This window comes from Sphaeramia orbicularis, chromosome 1, assembly GCF_902148855.1.
Source record: "Sphaeramia orbicularis chromosome 1, fSphaOr1.1, whole genome shotgun sequence".
Lineage (NCBI taxonomy): Eukaryota > Metazoa > Chordata > Actinopteri > Kurtiformes > Apogonidae > Sphaeramia > Sphaeramia orbicularis.
The window spans coordinates 21,202,528-21,223,916 of NC_043957.1; the positions used below are offsets into that span (position 1 = coordinate 21,202,528).

A 21,389-nucleotide genomic window follows, 5' to 3' on the forward strand; every position below is an offset into this window, starting at 1 on the left:
AGTCCAGTGAGGTTAATACGTTTCTGGTTGTCTCTGTCCCACTTTCTTAGGGATTAAAACTGATTCTTTTTTTTCCTTTCTTCAAACATCCAGAGAGAGAACACCATGAACATATCTAGCTTTATAAGACATTCAATAAAAAAAGAAAGATTACGAGCAATAATAATACAGAATAAAAAGTAGAAAATGACCAGTTATATTGAATAGACTCCTTGTATGTCACCAAGTAACATTTGGCATGTATTGTCTCACATAGTTTTCCTAACGTTTGACAAATATTTCTAATTTTAGATTAACAGCAAAGGTGATTTTTATCCATTTTGTAAATGTCCCTGGTTATTTGAACCAATTGCTGAACAGTTTACTTATTTGACTTATTTCATGCATGTATGTTATTTAGATGCCTTTCAGTGTGAAATCGAACAGATACAAAAATAGTCAGGTTGTCTGCGACCTCTAGTGGCAACATATGAGAACTACAATGAGGAGCCCACAGCTCTGTTCCCAAAAACGTCATCTGATCCAGACCTAAAAAGAAGGTGTGAAACCTCCCCTTGAACACAGTGCAGATCAAAGACTGTCTTTGATCCAGATCAAACAGAACCGTGGTTTAGCCCATTCAGCCTGAAAACACCTTTTAGGTCACTCAGTCTTTAGAACAAATTCCAGGAAGTCACACAACGTTATTGATATCAATAAACCAAAGAAAAAGTACAACCAGTGGAAGATGGAAAAAATGGACTGAATTAACAACATACCATCGTCAGACCAACCTGTTTATAAACCTGTCAAAGTACATGATGCAGGATACAGGTTCAGTACATCATACAAAGTGAGTCTGTTCACAAAATAATAGTTTAAAAATAACACTATCCAAACTGAATCTATAGAATGTGAATAAAATAAACAAAACTTGGTTTGGACTTAAGATGTGAAAATACCATAAACACCAGTGTCTGACAGTTTCCATGTCTTTGTGTTTGTTAGATGGAATGTCGTTAGTCTTCGTGCGCTCCATCATAGTATCCACAGTGTCATCTTCAGAGCAGTTCTGGCACCAGTGAGTGGAAATCTAGTTTCATCACTGCATTTTCAGCACAAGTAACTTCTGACTGGAAATCCAGCTGTTCTGAATGATTCAGACGTAGACTAGAAGCTGTTGTAGAATAACTTTACTGTTGTATTTTTCCTGAGAGTGTGGATGTACTTGGGTCCTGAAAAATACTGTTCTGAATCAGCTCCTTGGATCCCAAAACACATTTATCGGAAATATTCACCACATATGGGATTGGAGCCTTTGGTGGGCTGTATGTTTGACACCCCTGCTGTAAGGTGACACCAGGCTGTGGATCTGATGGTTTTTTAGATTTTCTCTCCTGATGTGGTGGTGATTGGCACCTACTGTAAGTTTCTGTCACATGCAGTGACCTGTCACTGTGAGCTGACGTTCTGTGTCTGTGTCCTTCAGGTCGTGGACTGGCTGTTGACCTGCACACTGGCTCCATCACCACTGTAAGTAACAACTCTGTGTTATTTTTTTACTTAAAGCCAATTCATTTAGCACTTTAACATTCTAGCTCCCTCATTGTGAAGCCAGTACAGTGGACCCTCGCAGTACATGTTTAATCCGTTCCATGACCGTACTCGTTTTGTGATTTACTCGTTTTTGCAAATCGATTTTTACTATTGAAATAAATATAATTATTCTGTTCCAGCCTCCAAAAACCACACAAAATTAGGGTTTTTTAAAATGGGAAAACGTGAAGTTAGAAAGAAAATAACAATTATAAAAGCATAATAAAAGAGTATGCAAAAGAAATAAACTGGTTTTATTAAGTTATTTACCTTAAAGATGAGACTGTGTGCACAAGGAAGACTGTGGAGTGGGGAGGAGGAATAATGTTTGGAAGGAGAATCTCCTTCCCTTAAAACGTCAGGTAGAACAATTTCTGGCATTTTCTCTCAAATTCAGCTGTACACCAAAAGTTGTCTCAATTGATTTTATAGTTACCTCCGCCAAGGAGGTTATGTTTTTGCCAGGGTTTGTTTGTTTGTCTGTCTGTTTGTTTGTTTGTCTATCTGTTTGTTTGTCTGTCCGTTAGTGTGCAACATAACTCAAAAAGTTATGGACAGATTTGGATGAAATTTTCAGGGTTTGTTGGAAGTGGGATAAGGAAGAAATGATTAAATTTTGGTGGTGATTGGGGGTGGGGGGGCCCACGGGGGGGGCCACTGATCAGCCTTGGCGGAGGTCTGCGCTCTCCGAGTGCTTCTAGTTTTTGATAAAATCATTAGTTGTGCTCTATCATCTGGATTGTTAAGGGTCTGTCAGTCGTAAAATTCAACCCCATTAGGTCAGTCTTCTTCTGGACATGATGCATAGTGTCAGTGACCAGGCCAGTACAAACAAATGTAAAGATGTAAATGATTCTGATTAAAATGCCTTATATCAGGACGTCATGACAGAAACAGACCGACAGAATCTAGTTGAACAGGAGCTGTCAACATCAAGATCATTTTGTTGTAAGGGGAAAGTCATGTTGCACAAACTTGCAATGTTTTTATTTAATGACATTTTTCTTTTTCTGGCCTCACAGCAATTCACTTAGGTTTGGTTAAAATGGACATCAAAAAAGTCTTCCAAAGCTTTATAAAGTATCTGATACCTGCAAAAACCCTGAGAAACGTCCTTTTTCCATCCGTCAGGCAGCTGTTCAGCCTTTAATCAACCTTAAAATGTGTTGGTTTAGCTCGTTTGTGCTGCCTCCTACTGGTCAAAATTTTAAATACAGGAGTGAACTGTGGAGGAAGTTCATGAGTAACTTTACTGCTGTTCCAAATGGATGAGGTGGAGCTGAGACGATGTGAGACAGGAGTAGGTCAGTGTCAACACCAGGACAGAGAATCAAAGATGCCAACCGTATATAAAACCGTATCAGAGTCTGGAAGAGTCGACGTGGGTTTTTGTGCTGCTGCCATCGGGTCCTTTCAAATGGGAAACTTGAGCAGTGAAGCATCTATTTAACAAACCACACAATAGCAGTAATTGTAGGTCAGCTTTTATTATCCAGCTCCAACAACGTACAGTAAACATTCTACAATTTGCAGATTTTTTGACAAATTGGTTGATCCTGAACTGCAGTAAAGTGGCTTTAGTTCCCTGAAAATCTAGGTTTTACTGACTGAGCATTAAATGAACCACAAAGAGAATAACAGTGACAAGACTGAAGATGAAACAGGAAATGAGCCATTTTCACCCATAAATAGCTAATTTGTCTATTATCAGCAGAATGGATGTGTTTAATCACGAGTAAGCATCATAATGCAGTTTAAGTACAAAAAGCAAACATTTTAGAATCATTTTGACAATGAACTTTACTGTTTTTAGGGCTGTGATCATGTGAGTGATTGTATTTATTGCACAAAAAGCAAAAACACATCGTCTTTTGCTGTTGAAATAAACCTTTTTGCCTCAATCTATCACAGTGATAATCAGCTTTTGCCAGCTGAAGTAATACTTCTGTCTGTTTTTGTTTTTTTAGTGCTTCTAGCTGGATCTCATCGCTAATGGAGATGGATCGGTGGATGTCCTGAAACAATTTGCACTCGCTCCAGTTGACAGTGATGAGGAAACTGAAGTGACAGTAATGTGTGAGCATAAGACAACCGATGACACCAGTTCATTGCACACTGCCGAGACTCTAAACACATTATGTTTTTTTTTTCAACTATACAGACACTTTATAATGCTGTCTCATTGCTTCATCGTCTGCTGAAGGTCTTACTGTTAAATTTTTAAACCCTTTTTTTGGACAGCAACGATCATTTAGAATATTTTTCCATATAGTCACTTCTATTACAATGTTTATTATGTAACAGAAGACGACAAATAAAACATTCAATGGTTCTGTAAATTAGACATTTGTGTTTGTGGTGGCTTTAATGTCCCAGAGACGCAGAAATAATTTTTAATTGAAGCGGGGTATACAGTACGTGCATTGAAATGGGCTCATAAATGTATTAAAACTGAAATCCAGTGTCAAACAGCAGGAGACTGTTGCTCTGTCATTTATTAACCGTGGTTCATAGTTTTGATTCCTAAAGCAATAGTGAGGCTCAAACAGTTAAAGCTGCAACAATTAACTGGTGATCTGATAGCACAGCATTATTTTTGACTCAAGAAAATTCAGTAAATAATCTGTAGAGGCTTCCCTAAATCTGATATTTGCATAGTTTGATTGTTCTCCTGGTTTCTCCACTCCTTAAACTTTTCCACTGCAACTGATGAAGTTCAGTCTAAACTTTATTGTTGATCAAATGAAATGTTAATCTGAAGTTACCATTTTTTTTGTCTTCTGTGTGCAGCTCTGCTCGGAAGCATAACGTAGGACTTTTAGTTGCGTCTCAACCATCAGCTGGTTAAATAACAGAACAACAGGTCATTAACCTGGCACCACCAGACTAATCCTCCATCGGGAATTAGTCTGGAGCCTCTTTGTTCATTTTCAGTTCTTAGGAGAATGAAACCCTTATGTACTCTACTTTTTTGTTTCACTGCAAAAAAAAAAAAATTCAGCATATTGTTCAAGTGGTCAGAGGTAACTAGACTTGAGCATCTTCTCGAGTCGACTTGGAGGCTATAGAAAAGCTTAGTGATGAAAGGTTTTGGCCAATCAGAGGATCAGGTTGGGGGGGGGGGGGGGGGTTGTTAAATATGTGATTGACAGCTGTAACTGGATTGTGTATTATAACAGAGCCCGTTTACATGCACATTAAAAATCTGATAATTATCCAGTTTCAGGAGTTATCAAATTATTCAAGTGCTCATGTAAACAACATAATGTAATAAGATTTATCTGATTGTGAAAAATCAGATCAGTAAATCAGTTAAAAAAAAAAAAAAAGTAAGAAAAAACAGAGAAAGTCATGTAGTCGAATGTGAGCAGAAGACACTAATAGGAAGTTTGAGTCTACTGTCACTACATGCGTATAGACCCCGATAGAAATCTGATAATGGACTGAAACATCTGTTTTTCGATTATTGCATTTTTGAAGTGCAAGTAAACGCATCAATCTGATTATTAATTATCTGATTACTCTGTTATCAGATTTTCAGTCATGTAAATGGGCTCAATGTCGTTTCATGTCTTTTGATTTGGACAGAAAGGAGAGTGCTGCTTTTACACTTAATTTCAGTATCCTGCAGCTTTAAACTACAATAACATGAAATGATAAATATGTTAATGTCAAAGCAGATTGTTCCAGAGAAAAAAATGTACAGTCCAGTTCACCTGATATGACCTTGATGTGACTGCAGATTCAGAAGAGTGTTGACATCAGTAGCTGCTGTTTTGGTCGTTCAGACGTACTCCACAGCTGCTCCTCAGTCACTGTATTCAAACCCCCCCCAATACTGGACAACTACCTCTGATGGTGTAGAAATGAGTGGGAGAAGGGTACAAATGCACTCTACAAAGCAAATTAGACAGATGAATGTGGTTGCCAGGTAACAGACAATAAACAGTCTCCAGCTTTCCCCTACAGTACCATACCAGTTTCAACAGTAATCTTTGAGTTAGGCATTATCTTAGTCTTCATATATGATTCTGTGGCGTCAAACAATAATCAGCATTTAAAGTCTTAAAGTGCACTCGAGTCCAGCATTTGGTGCATGACGGAGGAAGAACCAAACATAAATATTAAGTTTGCACAACACTGCAAATACAACCATGCACGTTTGTTAAATGTTCCCAGTGTCGGACAGAGAACCCTGTGGATTTGCTTGAACATTTCATGATTGTTTTTGTCCATGTTTGAACTATGTTGCAGCTGTATTTTTGTGAAGCTGCACTGAGCTGTATGAAAATCTTAAAACCGGAGGGCCACGTCCCGCATGGCGCTGTTTCATGACATCAGACAGGAAACGCATGACTGTCAGATCGCTGTTGGTGCTGCAGAATCTTGGCGTTAACAGACAGTCCTCTCCTTCCTCTGCGCCGTCACTTGTTCCAGCTGCGTCCACATGTTGAAACCCGGTACTGAATGTATATAAGAGCGCATAGTTTTGCAGTGCGGTCAGGCAGCTCTCCAGATGCAGCAGGTAGGTGATGCCTCGGCTGATGGCGGTGTGAGGGTCAGCCAGTCGGCTGAGCAGGGAGCCGGAGTACGACGGACAGCGTAGAGTCCTCTGGTCCAGATCCAGCACGGCCACGTAACGGCTGTAACGAGTCAGAGAGTGAAGAATACCAGACAAAGAGCTGGACGCTGATCTGAAAGAAAGAAGACACCTGGACGCTGAGTTTACAGCGTAAAAAAAAGAAAGCAAAACATGTAGATGTTTCACATGTACAACCAAAAGCAATCTGGAAGTCTGGCATTTAGTGAGGCTATTCTCATGAAAAATAAAGAGCTGGAGAAAATCTTGCCCCACTTCTTCGCTGTTAATTTCGATATCACAACTGAAGTTTATTTTTTGTAAAGTGTACATGTTTTTATTTACTCTTCCTATATAAGAATTTTCAACCTAAGGGATGAGAATAGTGAGAAATTGCATAATTTCTGTTAATGGTTTTTGATTTCTTGCATCCTGTCTCATAGCACTTTGAGATCTGTCTTTGAGATCTGTGACGTGTGTTACAAGTGAAATTCATTATATTATAAAAGCCAAGTGGCCTCTGTGTGTGTGTGTGTGCATGTATGTATGTCTGTGTGTCTGAGAATTCACACAAAATCTGCAAAAAGCTACCTGCTGCAGTTTGGCGTACATATGTATTTTTGGTCAAGGAACAGACTAGCAAAAATGCTGAGTTGATAGGATCAATATTTTGGGAGATATTAGTAATTTTGGAAGACAACAGTAGCAACATAGCAACAATCACGTTGCTATGCCCCAAATCAGTCATCATTGAAGTGGTGTACTTAGCAACAAATAAACAATAGGGCCACGTTGCCATGGTGTCAAATTTCATGTGCAGAAACAAGACATGCCAGCTGAGAGGTTATTCAACTGAAAATGCCAGTAGAATTTACCAGGAAAGTAAAGGAATGAACTGGATCAGAGGATCTAGAACCCGCGGTTCCCCACAGGTCAACACACTAGTTCCTAATATTCCTAATGTGTTGCTATTCTGCGTACCTGTGTAAGCCTATGAGTCTCCATGTGAGCAGGTCTGTCAGCTGAAGGGCTGTGGTCAAACATGGCATCACGGCACTCCCATCAGCCCCAGGTGCGGGTAGGAACAGGGTCAGAGCGTCCACGTGTTTCCTCAACAGACCTTCATCGCCTCCAATGACAACCAGCGGCCGTCCACTCATTAGACAAAACACTGCATGCTGGGAGAATGAGTTCTGTTTGAGGAACCTGAGGGCTCGGAGTCCGGCTTTCCTTCTCCTCCTCTTCCTCTCTACAGGGCTGTTGTTGCTGATGTTCTGTGTGGGGGAGGGGGGGTCCGAGGAGCTGTTGAAGCTGGTGCATTCAGATGTTTCGTCCACGCTCAGCATGCGGACCGGAGCGGCAGGTTGAGACCAGCGACCCACCACTGACAGGGACGTGAGAGGGGCAAAGTTCACATGGAGGTCTGGGACCAAAGGCAATGTCTGAGCATCAGACCAGTGAGGAGTTGAATCCACAACGTCTTCAGCTGTGTGGGAGGAGGTTCAGGAAAAACCACAGGATCATTCAGGTACACTGGATGGATGTTGTGAAGATTTGTCAGTCAATGATAAAAATTAAATGGTAAAAATACCCAAACAGATTAGTTGTAAACATCTGTCACTGAATCCTCACACTGGTCCTGTGTTTACTATAGATATTTAACTGTATAGTGTCGGCAAAGCTGACCTGTTGAGTTGGGCAAAACATGCCTGTTTGTCTAACACCAGGTTTTTTACTAGTTTCATGAGGTCTTTTTGTGAGTAGCGTTGTTAGCTACAGTTGCTAAGCTGAGAAAAGTCTCAAATCAAATAAAAAATAGACTAAAAAAACTATAAAAATCAAGAAAGTAAATAATTATCTTCTCATAAAATGGCAAAAAAGTCATTTTACAGGTAAATTAAGACAAAGTGCCTGAAATAAATGAATGTACAGAATATTTTTATTGTCAGTTTGGTTTTTGATTTGTTCAAATTCAGTTCATTTCACAAGTTTTACTTTCTCGATGACTAGTTTAACATTTGTTTTTACTTTGCAATTATTTTTCAGGTATTTTGAGACAAGCCGATATAATACATGACATTAAATACAGTTGTTTAGTAATGGTCTCATACTGTTGTTTACTATCAACCATTAAGATAACTGGAAACCAAAACTGCTGATTTTGCAGAGGGCTGGTTTTTAATTTTGTTTATTTAGTGTTGCATTGTGTCTTTCAGTTTAATTTGATTTCCTTCTGTATCACTGCTGTCTCTTCTAGTAATGCATTTTCATTTGTCAAGTGAGAACTTGAGTTTGCAGGTTTTTTCAAGCTCATCATTTTCAATGACTGATAGTGAATGAAGAGTGTTCATTTCTTATGTTGGAATCAGTTCAGTTCATAACCTGCTGCCTCTCAAAGCTTGTTTATTGAATCTGACGATATCTTTCATTTTCAATCTCTCCTTCATTTCACTCTGGTGGACCGGGGGATTTGTAGTTTAGTTAAGAATTAAGTAATATTTGGACAGGATCTACTCAGGGAATGCTGGATTATTGTTGTACTCTGTGTTTTTACACTCCATGACTGGATCACACTGCCTCTGATTATCAGAACAGCAAAGAAATTAAAAACAGTTTGTATTGTCTGCAATTAGTATCTGTACATTCAAACAACAGCTGACATAGCCAACTGTTGAGCATTACAGAACTACTGCTTCTGTAATTACTTTTCACAATAAAAGTTCAAGACATATCCCAGTAAAATACCCAATAGTTTTATTCACATCTTGTTTAGTGGCATCTGTTGTACTTTGAGTGTTGTGAAATAAATGCCTGTAACATCTGTGTTACCTGTAATGTAAATGCCAGTGGTGGGCTGTCAGGGCTAGAGAGGCCCTTCTCTGCTCACCTAAAGAATCACTGACCTACATTTACACTCTACATTTTTATATTTGTTTCATGAATATGTATTAAAGTATTACTAACAGTCTGTTCTCTTTATATCTTAGCTTTTCTCTTGGTTTCACCAACAGTGTGAGTGTACGTTAGAGCATTTGTCCAATCATATTTTATCCATCATATGTTGTCTGGTAAAATAAATTTGCCTTGAGGCTCAGAATCAACAGAGCAGCTTCTGTAGCGTCAAAAGAGTGGAATGAACCTGTTGCTATAAACCAATCAGATTTCACCTTAGCCACATGGGGGGATCTAACATGTAAATTAACTTGGCTTTGTCTAGTCATTTGATTGAAGGTCAATACTACTATATACTAATCAGAGAAAATTCAGCTAGCAAACCACATCTATAGCAACTTGCATAAGATCAAATGCAATGGTTTTCATTTAATATCGGTTTTCCCAACCCACAATGACCGACAGAAGAGAACAAATGTTGGGTTTCTGTAAATTGGCTTAGAGTCTGGTTTTGACCAACTCTATATATAAAGTGTCATGAGATAACTTTTTTGCTGTGATCTGGCGCTATATAAATAAAATTTGATTGATTGAGTGATGTGATTGGTTTCCCCCTGTAAGTCACTTTGGAAAAAAGCATCTGCTAAATGCATAAACATAAACATAAATGGATTTGGTCACGGACAAGACTAAACAATAAGCAGCACGTTTAGTGAGTATAATATATTTCATGAACATTTGTATGATTTTGTCATTTTATTCAGTAAATATTGCTGATTGTGCTTGAGGTGATATACATAGTGCAGCTGTGGCTGTAGTAAAAGGAGACCTGCTGAGTTCTGTTCATCGAGTTTCTTAAGTAATGACATTCATTCTTGCCATGTGAAATACCTGTCTGATGCAACACACTGTTATAATGTATTTTTGTATAGTATTGATGGTATAGTATTGATATTAAAGGGGTCATATTTTGCTTTTTTAAATGGAATTATACATTTTAAACATTTTCTTGTGGTCTAAATAAACTGTAAATGCAATGCTTGGGTCTGAATTCTTCATTAATTCAACTCCACAGGTCCATCTTCAACCCTATTTCTGAGTAATGACACCAGAAAGGTCATTGTGAGCGCTGGCCCTTTAAATGCACATGGGCCACTTCAGGCCCCACCCCCTCCAGGTTGTTGACCGTGCTGCTCTGTCCCATTTCTCCGTACTCTGAGAAATGTTCATCGGAAGTCTTGACCTTGTATGTGCAAATGTCGAGATGTGACTAGTTATAGACGCAACAAATTAAGAAGGAATTAAAAGAGGTTGTAGAAATCCACTCGATTTCTGCCAAAATGAATATAAAGATAGCTTTGCAGCACCTGGAGGGTTCAAATTCAAACTTTATGAACTATTAGGATCCAAATACACAAATAAATGTACCAGACTAAATAAAAGTGAGTTTAGCAAAATATGACCCCTTTAAAAGATGTACTGAGTTGGGTAGGAATGTCTAGGTGTGACATTCACAGCCTGCCAGTGGTTAACGGGATATTTGATGATATCTTTGACCATCATTAGAAGCAAATTATTATGTAATTTCATAAGACAATAACATTTGGAATAATGTTACAGCCATAGTTCTTAATCACTGTTGTTTATCTTTGTTTTTCTTTTGTTTTTGTGTTGTTTTAATATGTGAGGAATTTGGGTTGAATGTTTGCATGAAAGATGCTACATTACTAATGTTAACTGTTACTGTTCACATCTGAGAACAAGCTGAATGTGAGTGAATGACAACAAAAATGAAAATAATTAGCTTTGGCCTTTATCCAAATGGAGCCTGATGTAGACACATTACAAGTGCAGCAGATGTGTTACCTTGCAGTAGCCTGGACATTGTGTCATGTCTTCTGTCTTCATGGATGTGAGTGGTCTTCAGAACATCAGGTACTGGATTCTGTTTGATGTTGACCTTGTGCTCATGATCAGGTGTTTCCTCTGTGATTGGCTCCTCGGCTTTACAGGCGTCGTCATATTTCTCCTCCATCGGTGAGTCTTTGTGGTTGTCGAAGCCGTTACTCATGGGCTGGTTCTCGGCCTCTTCCTCTGTGATGGAGGTGAGGTCGTCAGGAAAGATGGACTCAGTGGTGCTCAGGACTTCGATGCTGTCCTCACTGTTGGCACGTCTGGCGTACGCTCGCACACGCCTGACGCCTGCATCTGCTGCCACACGCCTGAGAGGAGAGTCCATCACTATGGCTGGAGCATCTGCAGAAGACCATGACATGAAGACAACATGATATTCATTTTTACAGCTGATAGGAGCAACACATGCACCTGTCATTACAATACAAACACAGTCCCAACCAATAAAGATGAAAATAATGAAGACCTGAGAGAAAAGAGCTGAACCAATGTTTAGTATTTGTTTCCATAATGTTTTGAACATATAACATGTCTGAACTGAGACATAGACCAGATCATAACATTTCACCCACAGGCTTGTACTGAAGGCACTTAGCACGATGGGTAATCATTTCATCCACCTCTCCTCACCCTGATGCACCCATCACTCTGGAACAGGGTCAGTCTGGACTCATCAGACCACATGACCTTTCTCCATTGAAACATGGTCCATTATTTATTCTCTCTACAAACTGATGGATGCAGGGTTAAAGAACTTGCTGCTGCTGAAACATATTAATCACTGCTGCTCACTCATTAAATCCAGGTGGTGACCTTTTTTTAGACAGGCTGTGTATAAACCTTTCATAAGGATCCATTTAAGGCCAAACTGAGTGCAAGTTAAAGCTGCACAGTTTATCAAACTGTAGTGTGTACCTGTTCAGTTGTGTAATTGTAAAAGGCTGCAGTTTACAGGTTCAGTGTGAGTGTGGTAGTGTTGTGGATTCACTGACATTAAGGAGACAGAAGGTAACAAGCGATGCCAGGCACAACAAACCCCACCTCTTCCAGGTATTGTAGCTTATTTTGGCATGAATCCAGCTGATGTCATCATGTCTATGCATGTGTTGATGTCAGCATATGAATTGCCTCTATACATGTGCCAAATTTGAAGTAAATTGAAACAAAATTGATGTTTTATAGACATTTGAAATTTTGCCCATAATAAGTAAATGGGAGATGAAAAAAGGTTTTTAAAAAATCCTTACAAATTTGAACTTTGACCTACTTTTCCCAAAATGTAATCAGATCTATTCTGGGTCACTGGCAATCTATAAACCTAATTTGGTATGAATTCAACCAATAATTTTGCTGCTAAAGTGTTAACAAATTATGACGGCGTATTACAGCCACAAGAAAATAAAAACAAATGTCACTACAAGAATAAAGTCATAATACTTTGAGAATAATGAGAATAAAGTTGTAGTTTTAAAAAACTCCTTTTTTAATGAAAATAAAGTCGTGCTTTTATGAGATTAAAGTAATATTTCAAGAATAAAGCCATAATATTATGAAAATACAAACAGGTGGGAAAAATATCATAATTTACGAGAATAAAGTCGACCCATAATGGAGAACTTGGAACGTTTTGTGAGGTTATACTTTCATTTGGGGTTCGTCCAGTCCAACAAAAGTGAAAGTTGCTGCTTGTAACCAGAAACTGTCGAATTTATTTTTAAAATATTATGACTTTAATCTCATAAAAGTACACATTATTTTCGTTAAATAATGAGTTTTTTAAAAACTACGACTTTATTCTCATTGTATTAGGACTTCATTCTCGTAGTGACAAGCCTTTTTATTTTCTTATGTGGCCCTAATATGCCATCGTAACAAAAAAAATGAACCAAAAACAATACCCCTTGCCTCCCCTTGGGGGGCTGGGGTAAAAATGCACTATTTAAGTTGATACAATTCTATCCTGTGCCTCCATTTCCTCACAGAAGGGCTGACATCCAAAATGTTCATGCGTCCTCAGTTAACTCTGTAAAATAACATGGTGTCTTTGTTTCACTTTCCACATCAGTGTTTCTGACATCCCCTTTTACCTTTGTTCCCCTCTTTCATTCCTCTTCCTCCTCCTTTTGCCTTTTCTGACAGCTGTTTTCATTAATAATTAATCTGTCAAATTCCACTTTTACTGCTGCCTCTGTTCAGTACATGAATTATTCAAGTGTTGAGTTTGTGGTAGATAAAACTAAACACTGACAGTACAAGCTGTAAATGATAAAACATCTTCATCTGTCAGAGGAACATCTCAGTGGGATGAACTGTACCTCTGCTGTCACATCCAGCGGCGGCATGCTGTGTCCGATAAGACTTCTCTGTCCCAAGCACCTCAATGCTGTCGCTGCTGCTCACACTACCCGTCATCTCCGTGGAAACACTGGGGTCAGAGGTCACTGGCTCCAGTTTAATTGGGATCTCCTCCACACAGGAGCAGAAGGACTCCAGACTCACTGGCTCTGCTTGAAATGCATCAATACCTCTTTTTGCCCCTGTGGTCCGGTGAAGCTCTGCCTCCAGGCACTCCCTCTCCTCCTCCTCCTCCTCCTCTCCATCATCTCGAGTCCAGAGCTCAAACAGGAAGTTGGTGAGTGTGAGCCTCTTGGACAGAGAGCTGATAACACGAGCTGTACCCAGGACGCTCCTGTCCCCACGGAGGCGGCGCTCGGTGTCTGCCAGCTGCTCCTTCATCAGGGACAGGAAGTAGGCATTGCAGAGCTCCTGCAGAGGCTTCAGGTGGTGCTCCGATCTGCAAGGGGTGGAGGGCAAAGGATGGGGCTCAGGAGGAAGAAATGACATATCAGGGAGGGAGTCAGCGGGGTCGTAGGGCAGGAAGTCGGGCTGTTTTAGCTTCCTGTTTGGGTAAGATGTGACTTGGCGCAGGAGATCTCTGTGGGTTAGGATGGAGCGTTCTATGGCTTCCAGCTCATCAGCATCTTCTCCTACGTCTTTGATACCATTGGCTGATGCTGAAAGCTCCGCCTCCTGTTTTAGAGTCAGACGCTTGAACCTGAAACAGTCAGAGACAGACATAGATTACAGGTGTAATAATGCTATACTTGGGTCTGAATTCTTCATTAATTCAACTCCACAGGTCCACCTTCAATCCTATTTCTGAGTAATGACACCAGAAAGGTGGTTTTGAGTGCTGGCCCTTTAAATGCACATGAGCCACTTCAGGCCCCGCCCCCTCCAGGCTGTTGGCTGTGCTGCTCTGTCCCGTTCAACCAACAACTTAACATTTTAGGTAATCAACTCGAAGTTTGACATATTTTCAGTATGGACCAGAACCGCTGCTGCTGACAAACAATAATGTTGCACTCAGAGAAATGTTTGTCTGAAGTCTTGACCTTATATGTGCAAATGTTGTGACGTAACTAGTTATAGACGTAACAAATTAAGCAGGAATAAAACAGGTTGTAGAAATCAGCTCGATTTTTGCCAAAATGAATATAAAGATAGCCTTCAAATTCAAACTTTTTGAACTATTGGGGTCCCCAAATACACAAATAAATGTACCAAACACTAATAAAAGTGGATTTAACAAAATATGACCCCTTTAAAACATCAAAAATGTCTGCCCACTTTCTGTTTCACTATATTTTAATACCACAGAGCATTCTGCATAGAACTGTCAAAAGTATAGAACACTAAATCATATTTACTGGATTTGTTTGACAATATAGACAATATAGAGCTGACATGTTCTGTTATTTTGCAACTGTACAAAACATAGAAAACAAAGTAAAAACATTTTGCAGCTCTTCAAGTTGACTTTATTGTTCACTGTACATGTACAATGAGTGACCCAGTATACTTATGGCAAGAAAGTTCATACTATTGTTAAGACAGCATGAATAACTTCCTATTGAAGAAGTGTTGTGTGGTTGAGGTGCATTATGCACCAAAGGTTAACTACTGTCAGGATTATCACTACACTTATGGGGGGTTTGAGGGCTTTTTGTCCCTAATTATTTAATAGTTAAAGGTAATGCATCTTGTAAATTGTTGGACCTATATTATTACATTACTTAGAATTAAACTAATTGAAATATGACACAAATCTCACATTTAGCAAATGACAGAAAAAACTATTTTTTCAGAAGGAAATGGCCAATTTGATAACTTTTCTGTTTTTTCATCTTACTCAATAAAAAGAAAACCCTGCATGTCTTCAGTTGTGGATTTGTAAACCAAACTATATGAAGAGTATGACACGGGAGATGTGAAAATGAGCAGCTGTTTGTGAACGGAACACAGATCACTATTGTCATATTCTCTAAGAGCAAATGCATCATAGAGTCTGAGGGTCTTACTCTAGTTCCTGTAGTTTCCCCTGAAGCTCCATAGAAAATGCCTGTCTATTTCCAGTCTTGAGGCTGTCAGATGCCCGAGAGAAGCGTGTTGAAAGTTCACTAAAATTCTGCATCAGCTTCATCTGGTCTGAACACACATAGGCCATGCAGAACGGACGCACCATCCCCCGGGCCTCCAGGTCGTACAGGGTCACATGGTGAACGTATGCAAAGGCGTCCTCAGCTGAATCTCCCAGGATCACTTTGGAGTCCTCGCTGAAATTCAGGCGGGGCCCGGGGGATGTGGACGGAACTGGGCCTGGGCCAGATGCCTGGTAGTCCACGGACATGATGCGAACAGAGAAGTGGTTGAGGTCAAATGAGCCAATAACCCTGGGGTCATCTGGAATCGTCAAGACTGGAGTGGGTCCCACCTGGAAATACACAGCACAGAACTAGGACCATTAAACACATAATACACATACATCAGGATAATGGCATGTTAGATGATGGATAATGCACGCTGAAGGTTTAGAAAAATCTGATATTTCAAAAAAAAAAATTTATGAAATTTTGAGAAAAAAAAAGCAATAATATAAGAATTTTTAACTGACAAAAATGCACCAGTTTGAACAGCAGCTGATGTACCATTTGATAAATAAGACACTTCATAGAGATCAAATTAAAACCTGCAATTAGGGCTGGCCGATATATCAAATTAATTTAATTAATTAAGGTTTTGCTTTCTGAAAAATTGTAAAAGATGTGGGGTAAATAATCAGGACACATAACCTTTCAAAGTTCTTCATACTGACGCTTAACTGGAAAAAGACTAGTTTCATGTACGGACCATGAGTTCCTCTTGGGGAATTACTTGACAAAATTTCTCAGTTTCATTTGTAGGTGTTGAGAATTCTTTGTGTGGCTTTTGTCGTGATGCACTCGCATATGTTGACAGGTCTCGGTTACAAAATTCCTCCTAATCTTACTTCCTGATCAGATAAACTCAGAGTGTGATCTACTGCAACAACACACCCACCACAGAAAATACAGGCTCACCAAAGGCAGCAGCATTAAAACACTTGACCTAGAATGACATAAAAGACTGAGGATTAAATATCCTGGCCTTGTTTTCAAGGAACTGGGAGTTTTGCAAAAGTAACTCAAACCTGTAAATATTTCTGGCCAAAAAAATGAAGCATGGTTGTAAAATAATGTCTAACTATTGTAACAGTATTTTTGCACAAATAATCCAGTTTTAGATTATTGACTGCACTCAACCTTTTTGTAACAATTTCATTACTCTTTGTAACCAGTGACAAGAAAAAGTATGTGAATCCTTTGAAATTTCCCAGTTGTCTGCATGAACTGATCATAAATTGTGATCTGATCTGCATCTGTACAGCACTGACACTATTTAGCTGTAGTTGTGTTAAAAACATATGAAATATTATAAGTGCTTGTGTAGTATTACGTGAAGAACATCCTGTCTGTACTTTTGACTTCAATGCAGATCACATCACTTTTTATGACAAATTCATGCAGAAAACCAGAACATTTCAAAGCGCTCATTTAGTTTTGCCACAGTATGACAATAGGTACTGATCACAAAGCCACTGTGTTACCACCACTGTGCTATTGTACAAAAACACAAGCTTCTTAATGGGGAGAACATGATGACATGTAAATCTAAGTTTAATGTTCAAAATCACCCATAGTTTGTCTTCTCCTCCACTTAATTTGCAAATAACGTAACACAAGGGGTGCATTAAGAGGACACTGCATGGTTCCATTCAGGAAGAGTGCATTTGGTCAATTTTCTTTTTCATTTAAAGCTGCTCATGAGTGGAACACAATACCTGTAAATATCAGGGAAATACCCTTATTCAACACATTTAAAACTCATTTAAGAAAATGGCTTTTAAACAATCAGACCTGCTAACATCAGTCTCTGTAGTCTAGAGTTGCCCCTGCTCCTAACAATGCATTGACACTTACAGCATCATATTGTCCATTTGTTTTCTACATGGGTACTTCTATGAAACTGGGTTTATTTTGGTACCTGGCACTTTGCCAGCTTTTTTAGACCCAATAATAAAAGAGAAATGTAGACATACCCCCCCCAGGTTGTACCTAATGATGACCTAAAATAAATGAAAAAAAAAAAAAAAATTATATATATATATATATATATATATATATATATATATATATATATATATATATATATATATATATATGTACTCTTGCTCTGAGCCATCCCAAAGTTAATGATTTTTTTTTTTTAAATACTGGGGCCAAAAATAGGACCAAAATTGGGACAGGAAAAACTACCTAGGTGTCAGTGCATTTGACCTTGAAAACATGGCTTGAAATGGTCTTAAATACCAGCTATAAATAAAAACACTGTGTTAAATTTCTCGCTCCTAGTGCGTTTTCTAATCAAGATATGTGGGGTTTTTTCATGAATGAATGTGATTTATATTGTACTGATGCTGATGTATCCTGGTTTTAGGGTGACTCTAACATCTGAATGTACATTGTCCCTGTCAAATAAACTAATTAATTAAAATAAATAAATACACTTCTTAATTCTTGAATACTTACTACTGAATCCAACCAGATCTAGCCTAAAATATACTATTATCCAATATATCAAAGTGATGCAGCAGTATTCGAGTGTTATTAGTGCACTAATCTCACTGGATTACTTTCATTTGACTATTTTATTCTCTAATGTTTGGTATTCTCCACTTTTTATGCTGCTTTATCACCTGATCTCCACCTAATTCAACAGTTTTACACTTCTAAACTGTTTGAGAAATGGGCTTTTTTTCCCCCTCCCATTAGTCTTTTTCTAGTTGCACCATCTGTTACCAGCCCACACCTGCTCGGAGAACTCTGCCACCAGGATGAAGTCTCTGTTGAACTGTGCGGAGCAGCTCCAGGGGTTGGACGGAGGGAGCAGCGGGACGGAGAGCTCCTCAGGCAGACCCACAACCTCCTGCTCCTCCTCCCCTTCACCCGAAAATCCCTCAGCACCGGCGAAGGCCAACAGGTCCGGTGACCCGATCATGTTCGCCCCCTGAGGACTCAACCCATGGAGAATCTGATCTTGTCCCACGGAGCCCGGTCCTGACGCATCCCGTGTCCCGGAGCCGAAGGGCCTGCTGTGGTAGTCAGCTGTTCAACGACGACCAAACAACCGCAACAGGAGAAACTTGTTGCGCAGTCTACCACAGTCACTTTTAAGCCGCACCAAAACAAAATTTAAGAGTTTCTTATTCGTTTCGACACGTAAATAATCCGACTTTTCCGACACAAACATTCAACTGAACTTAACGGAAAAACTGAAGTTGCGCGCGACCGGTGGTCACACGGTTAGCTAACCTTTGTCCGGGTCCGGGTCTTCCTCTTTTTGAGATTAGAAGTTACGGTTCAGCCTTAAACTCGTGTGTCGGGGTCATGTTTTGACTCCTCTATACCATTTTTAGCCCGTTGCTCTGTGACAGTCACCGGGTCAGGGACGCGCCGGTGCTGCTGCTTATGTTGCGAAAACTGCGGCTCAGATTCAGACCGGAGCAGGGTCAAGTCAGACCCAACCGGACCACCGCACATCCGGTCTGCGCTTTCAAAGTAAAACACCGCCGCATACGTTTTATGCCTCGGTAAAACACACCTTCGTCCATTTTTTTGAACCGCTGAAAGTCTCCGTAAAACATTATTCAACTCTTACAATTACGCTCCTTTACTTCTATCAAATAAAGCTGTTATAATACTGTAATAATTCTCAAACGGACAGGCGCACATCCGGTCATCATTTTCAAAGTAAAAGATCAACGCTCAGGTTTTATATTCAGGTAAAACATTGTTCAACTATTAAAACAATGCACTTTTTTATTTTTCTCAAATAAATACAGAGCTGTAATAATACTCACACTATCGGCGACACGTCCGGTCAAATTTCCAAAGTAAAATATTAACCTACTTGTAGCTTCTTGTCTTATTTGTATCAAATAAATATATAACTCTAATAACACTGCATTAATAAGACCCAAACTAATAACAAATAAACATATAAATATAAAAACAAACAAATATAAAGCTTTAATAATATTAAAATTAACAGCCACACACCCGGTCAGTGTTTTCAAAGTGAAATATAACGTCTTATGTTTTATGCTTTAGTAAAACATCATTCAACTATTAAAATTCTACACTTATTTATTGCTAAATATGTAATTGTAATAATACTCGAAAAACGAATAGCCAACACAACTGGTTATCACTTTCAAAGTAAAATCCTAAGCTTTATGCTTCCGTAAAACAGAATTGAATAGAAATATTCACTTAAATTTTTATCAAAAAACATAAAGCTGTAAAAACACAATAATAATACTCACAGGAACAGCTGCACATCTGGTCAATGCTTTCAAAGTAAAAGGATAATGTTTTTACGGAAGAGTACGTCACTGAACAATTACAGACTTGAACTTTTTTTTGTAAGTCAAATAAAATTTAGATGTATACCATTTTTGAATAGTAGTTTTTTCAGTAGACTGGAGAAAAATTATTAATAATAATAAGGTAATTTTTGAAGGATACAGTTGTCAAGATCTAATAAGAAATAAGTAAATAATTTATTTTTGACTCTACACTAAATTACCATTAATTTGGTTGGTTATGTTTTCTATTTTTCTGGTTTAGTTTCACTTTTTTATGTTTTTGCTTGTTTGGTTGGTTGTATGTATTGTTTTTTTCTTTTTCCTATATTGAATGCTGGGTAACTAAATTTGTTATGTAGGACAGGCATTAATATGAGCATTCTGCTTCTGCCTGTGCCTTTTCAGTCACTAACCTGTTGGTAATGTTTGTAGTGGTGACACTGGTTGTAATATGTGATGACTGAATAAAGAATTCCATCATCATCATCAATAATAATAATAATAATAATAATAATAATAATAATAATAATAATAATAATAATAATAATAAATTGTATTTATAAAGCACTTTTCATTCAGCAGAATCTCAAAGTGCTACAGAGAGAAGAATGTCAAATTTCAATTGTGTAATAAATAAATGGACAAATAAATAAGAAAACATGGCATCTTTCATAGTTTACAGTACACGTTAGTCCAACACATAACCAAACATTCACTGGACTCAAAACCCCAGCCTGTCTCTGACATTTTGATTGTGATTTGATTTGCAGTTCTATATTATATCCATTTATATTTTCTCAGTTAAACCTTGGCTACTGCACGTAACACTGTTGTCATAGTATTAGAGAATATCCACACACCTCCGTAAAATGCAAAATTCAGTGGTATCTTTCTTACCAAGTATCTGCAGTGAAAATATTGACCTGACCTACTGAGTACTGACCTGATGCATACATTGTCCAACCTGTGAACATCTGGAGGCCAACAGCTGTCTGAACTCCAGCTCTGACCTGCTGTCCTCTGTTTGATGTGTGTGTAATGGGGGTTCACTGGGTAGGATTTACCATGAGCTGTAAATTCACTGGCCTCCTCTGCTTCTCCAGTTCTAAAAATGCATCAATGTAAGTGGAAAAAAAATTGACGCATGCCCACACACAATTCAATTCCACAACAAAAAGCAGACAGCTACATCTGCAGTCACAACAAAGTATTTTAAGCAAGGGATTATGTACTTGTAGGGATTATGGCTTTTTTTTTTCTAATCACTCACCTTATAGTTATCCTATGTTGTATTAGGGCTCCCAATGTCAAATTTACCTTTTGAATTTTGACAAACTTTTCATTCAGACAAACAGATTCTAAGAGGTGCCAAGTTGCATTTAAGGATAAAAAAATACAAATGATTGAATCACTGCCTAATTGTGACACCTAAAAAAAAAAAAAATAGAAAATGCACACTGTTGGCATTACGACTGCAATGCACAAACACAGCTAAGACATCAAACGTTGTCCTACAAAGATATCAATTTACTATTTAACTCAATTTGACACAAATTAGACACAAATGTTCACATGGGACTGAGCAAGAATCTAACCAAGTGCTTTCATTTTTATTTGCAGTTTCACTACTAAATCAAAAAAAAA

General features: G+C 38.5%; 2 protein-coding genes across 6 annotated transcripts in view; one reads left to right on the plus strand and one right to left on the minus strand.

Annotated features, from left to right (window-relative positions):
- LOC115414923 (uncharacterized) overlaps window positions 1-4,157 on the plus strand; it is a 20,739-nt gene extending 16,582 nt beyond the window's left edge. For 2 of the 3 annotated variants that reach the window (XM_030128322.1, XM_030128478.1), the window contains 3 exons: window positions 988-1,060; window positions 1,469-1,512; window positions 3,543-4,157. In XM_030128322.1, coding sequence (XP_029984182.1) covers window positions 988-1,060; window positions 1,469-1,487 — 92 coding nt within the window. In that variant the 3' untranslated portion in view covers window positions 1,488-1,512; window positions 3,543-4,157. The remainder of the gene's footprint in view (window positions 1-987; window positions 1,061-1,468; window positions 1,513-3,542) is intronic. The other variant, XM_030128396.1, reaches the window with a different exon arrangement.
- On the minus strand, window positions 3,548-21,206 carry smcr8b (Smith-Magenis syndrome chromosome region, candidate 8b). 3 transcript variants are annotated; one of them, XM_030128022.1, is made up of 7 exons: window positions 18,691-18,875; window positions 18,188-18,467; window positions 15,322-15,734; window positions 13,276-14,015; window positions 10,913-11,302; window positions 7,136-7,640; window positions 3,548-6,269 (listed from the first exon to the last, which is right to left on the minus strand). In XM_030128022.1, exons 2-7 carry the CDS (start codon window positions 18,374-18,376, stop codon window positions 5,819-5,821), a joined length of 2,688 nt encoding a protein of 895 aa, XP_029983882.1. In that variant the 5' UTR covers window positions 18,377-18,467; window positions 18,691-18,875; the 3' UTR covers window positions 3,548-5,818. The 3 variants fall into 3 exon arrangements, with proteins under 3 accessions (XP_029983882.1, XP_029983807.1, XP_029983965.1); XM_030128105.1 differs by lacking the exon at window positions 18,691-18,875 and adding an exon at window positions 20,689-21,206 and having other exon boundaries at window positions 3,549-6,269; XM_030127947.1 differs by having other exon boundaries at window positions 18,188-18,875.
- Window positions 21,207-21,389: the final 183 nt, after the last annotated feature.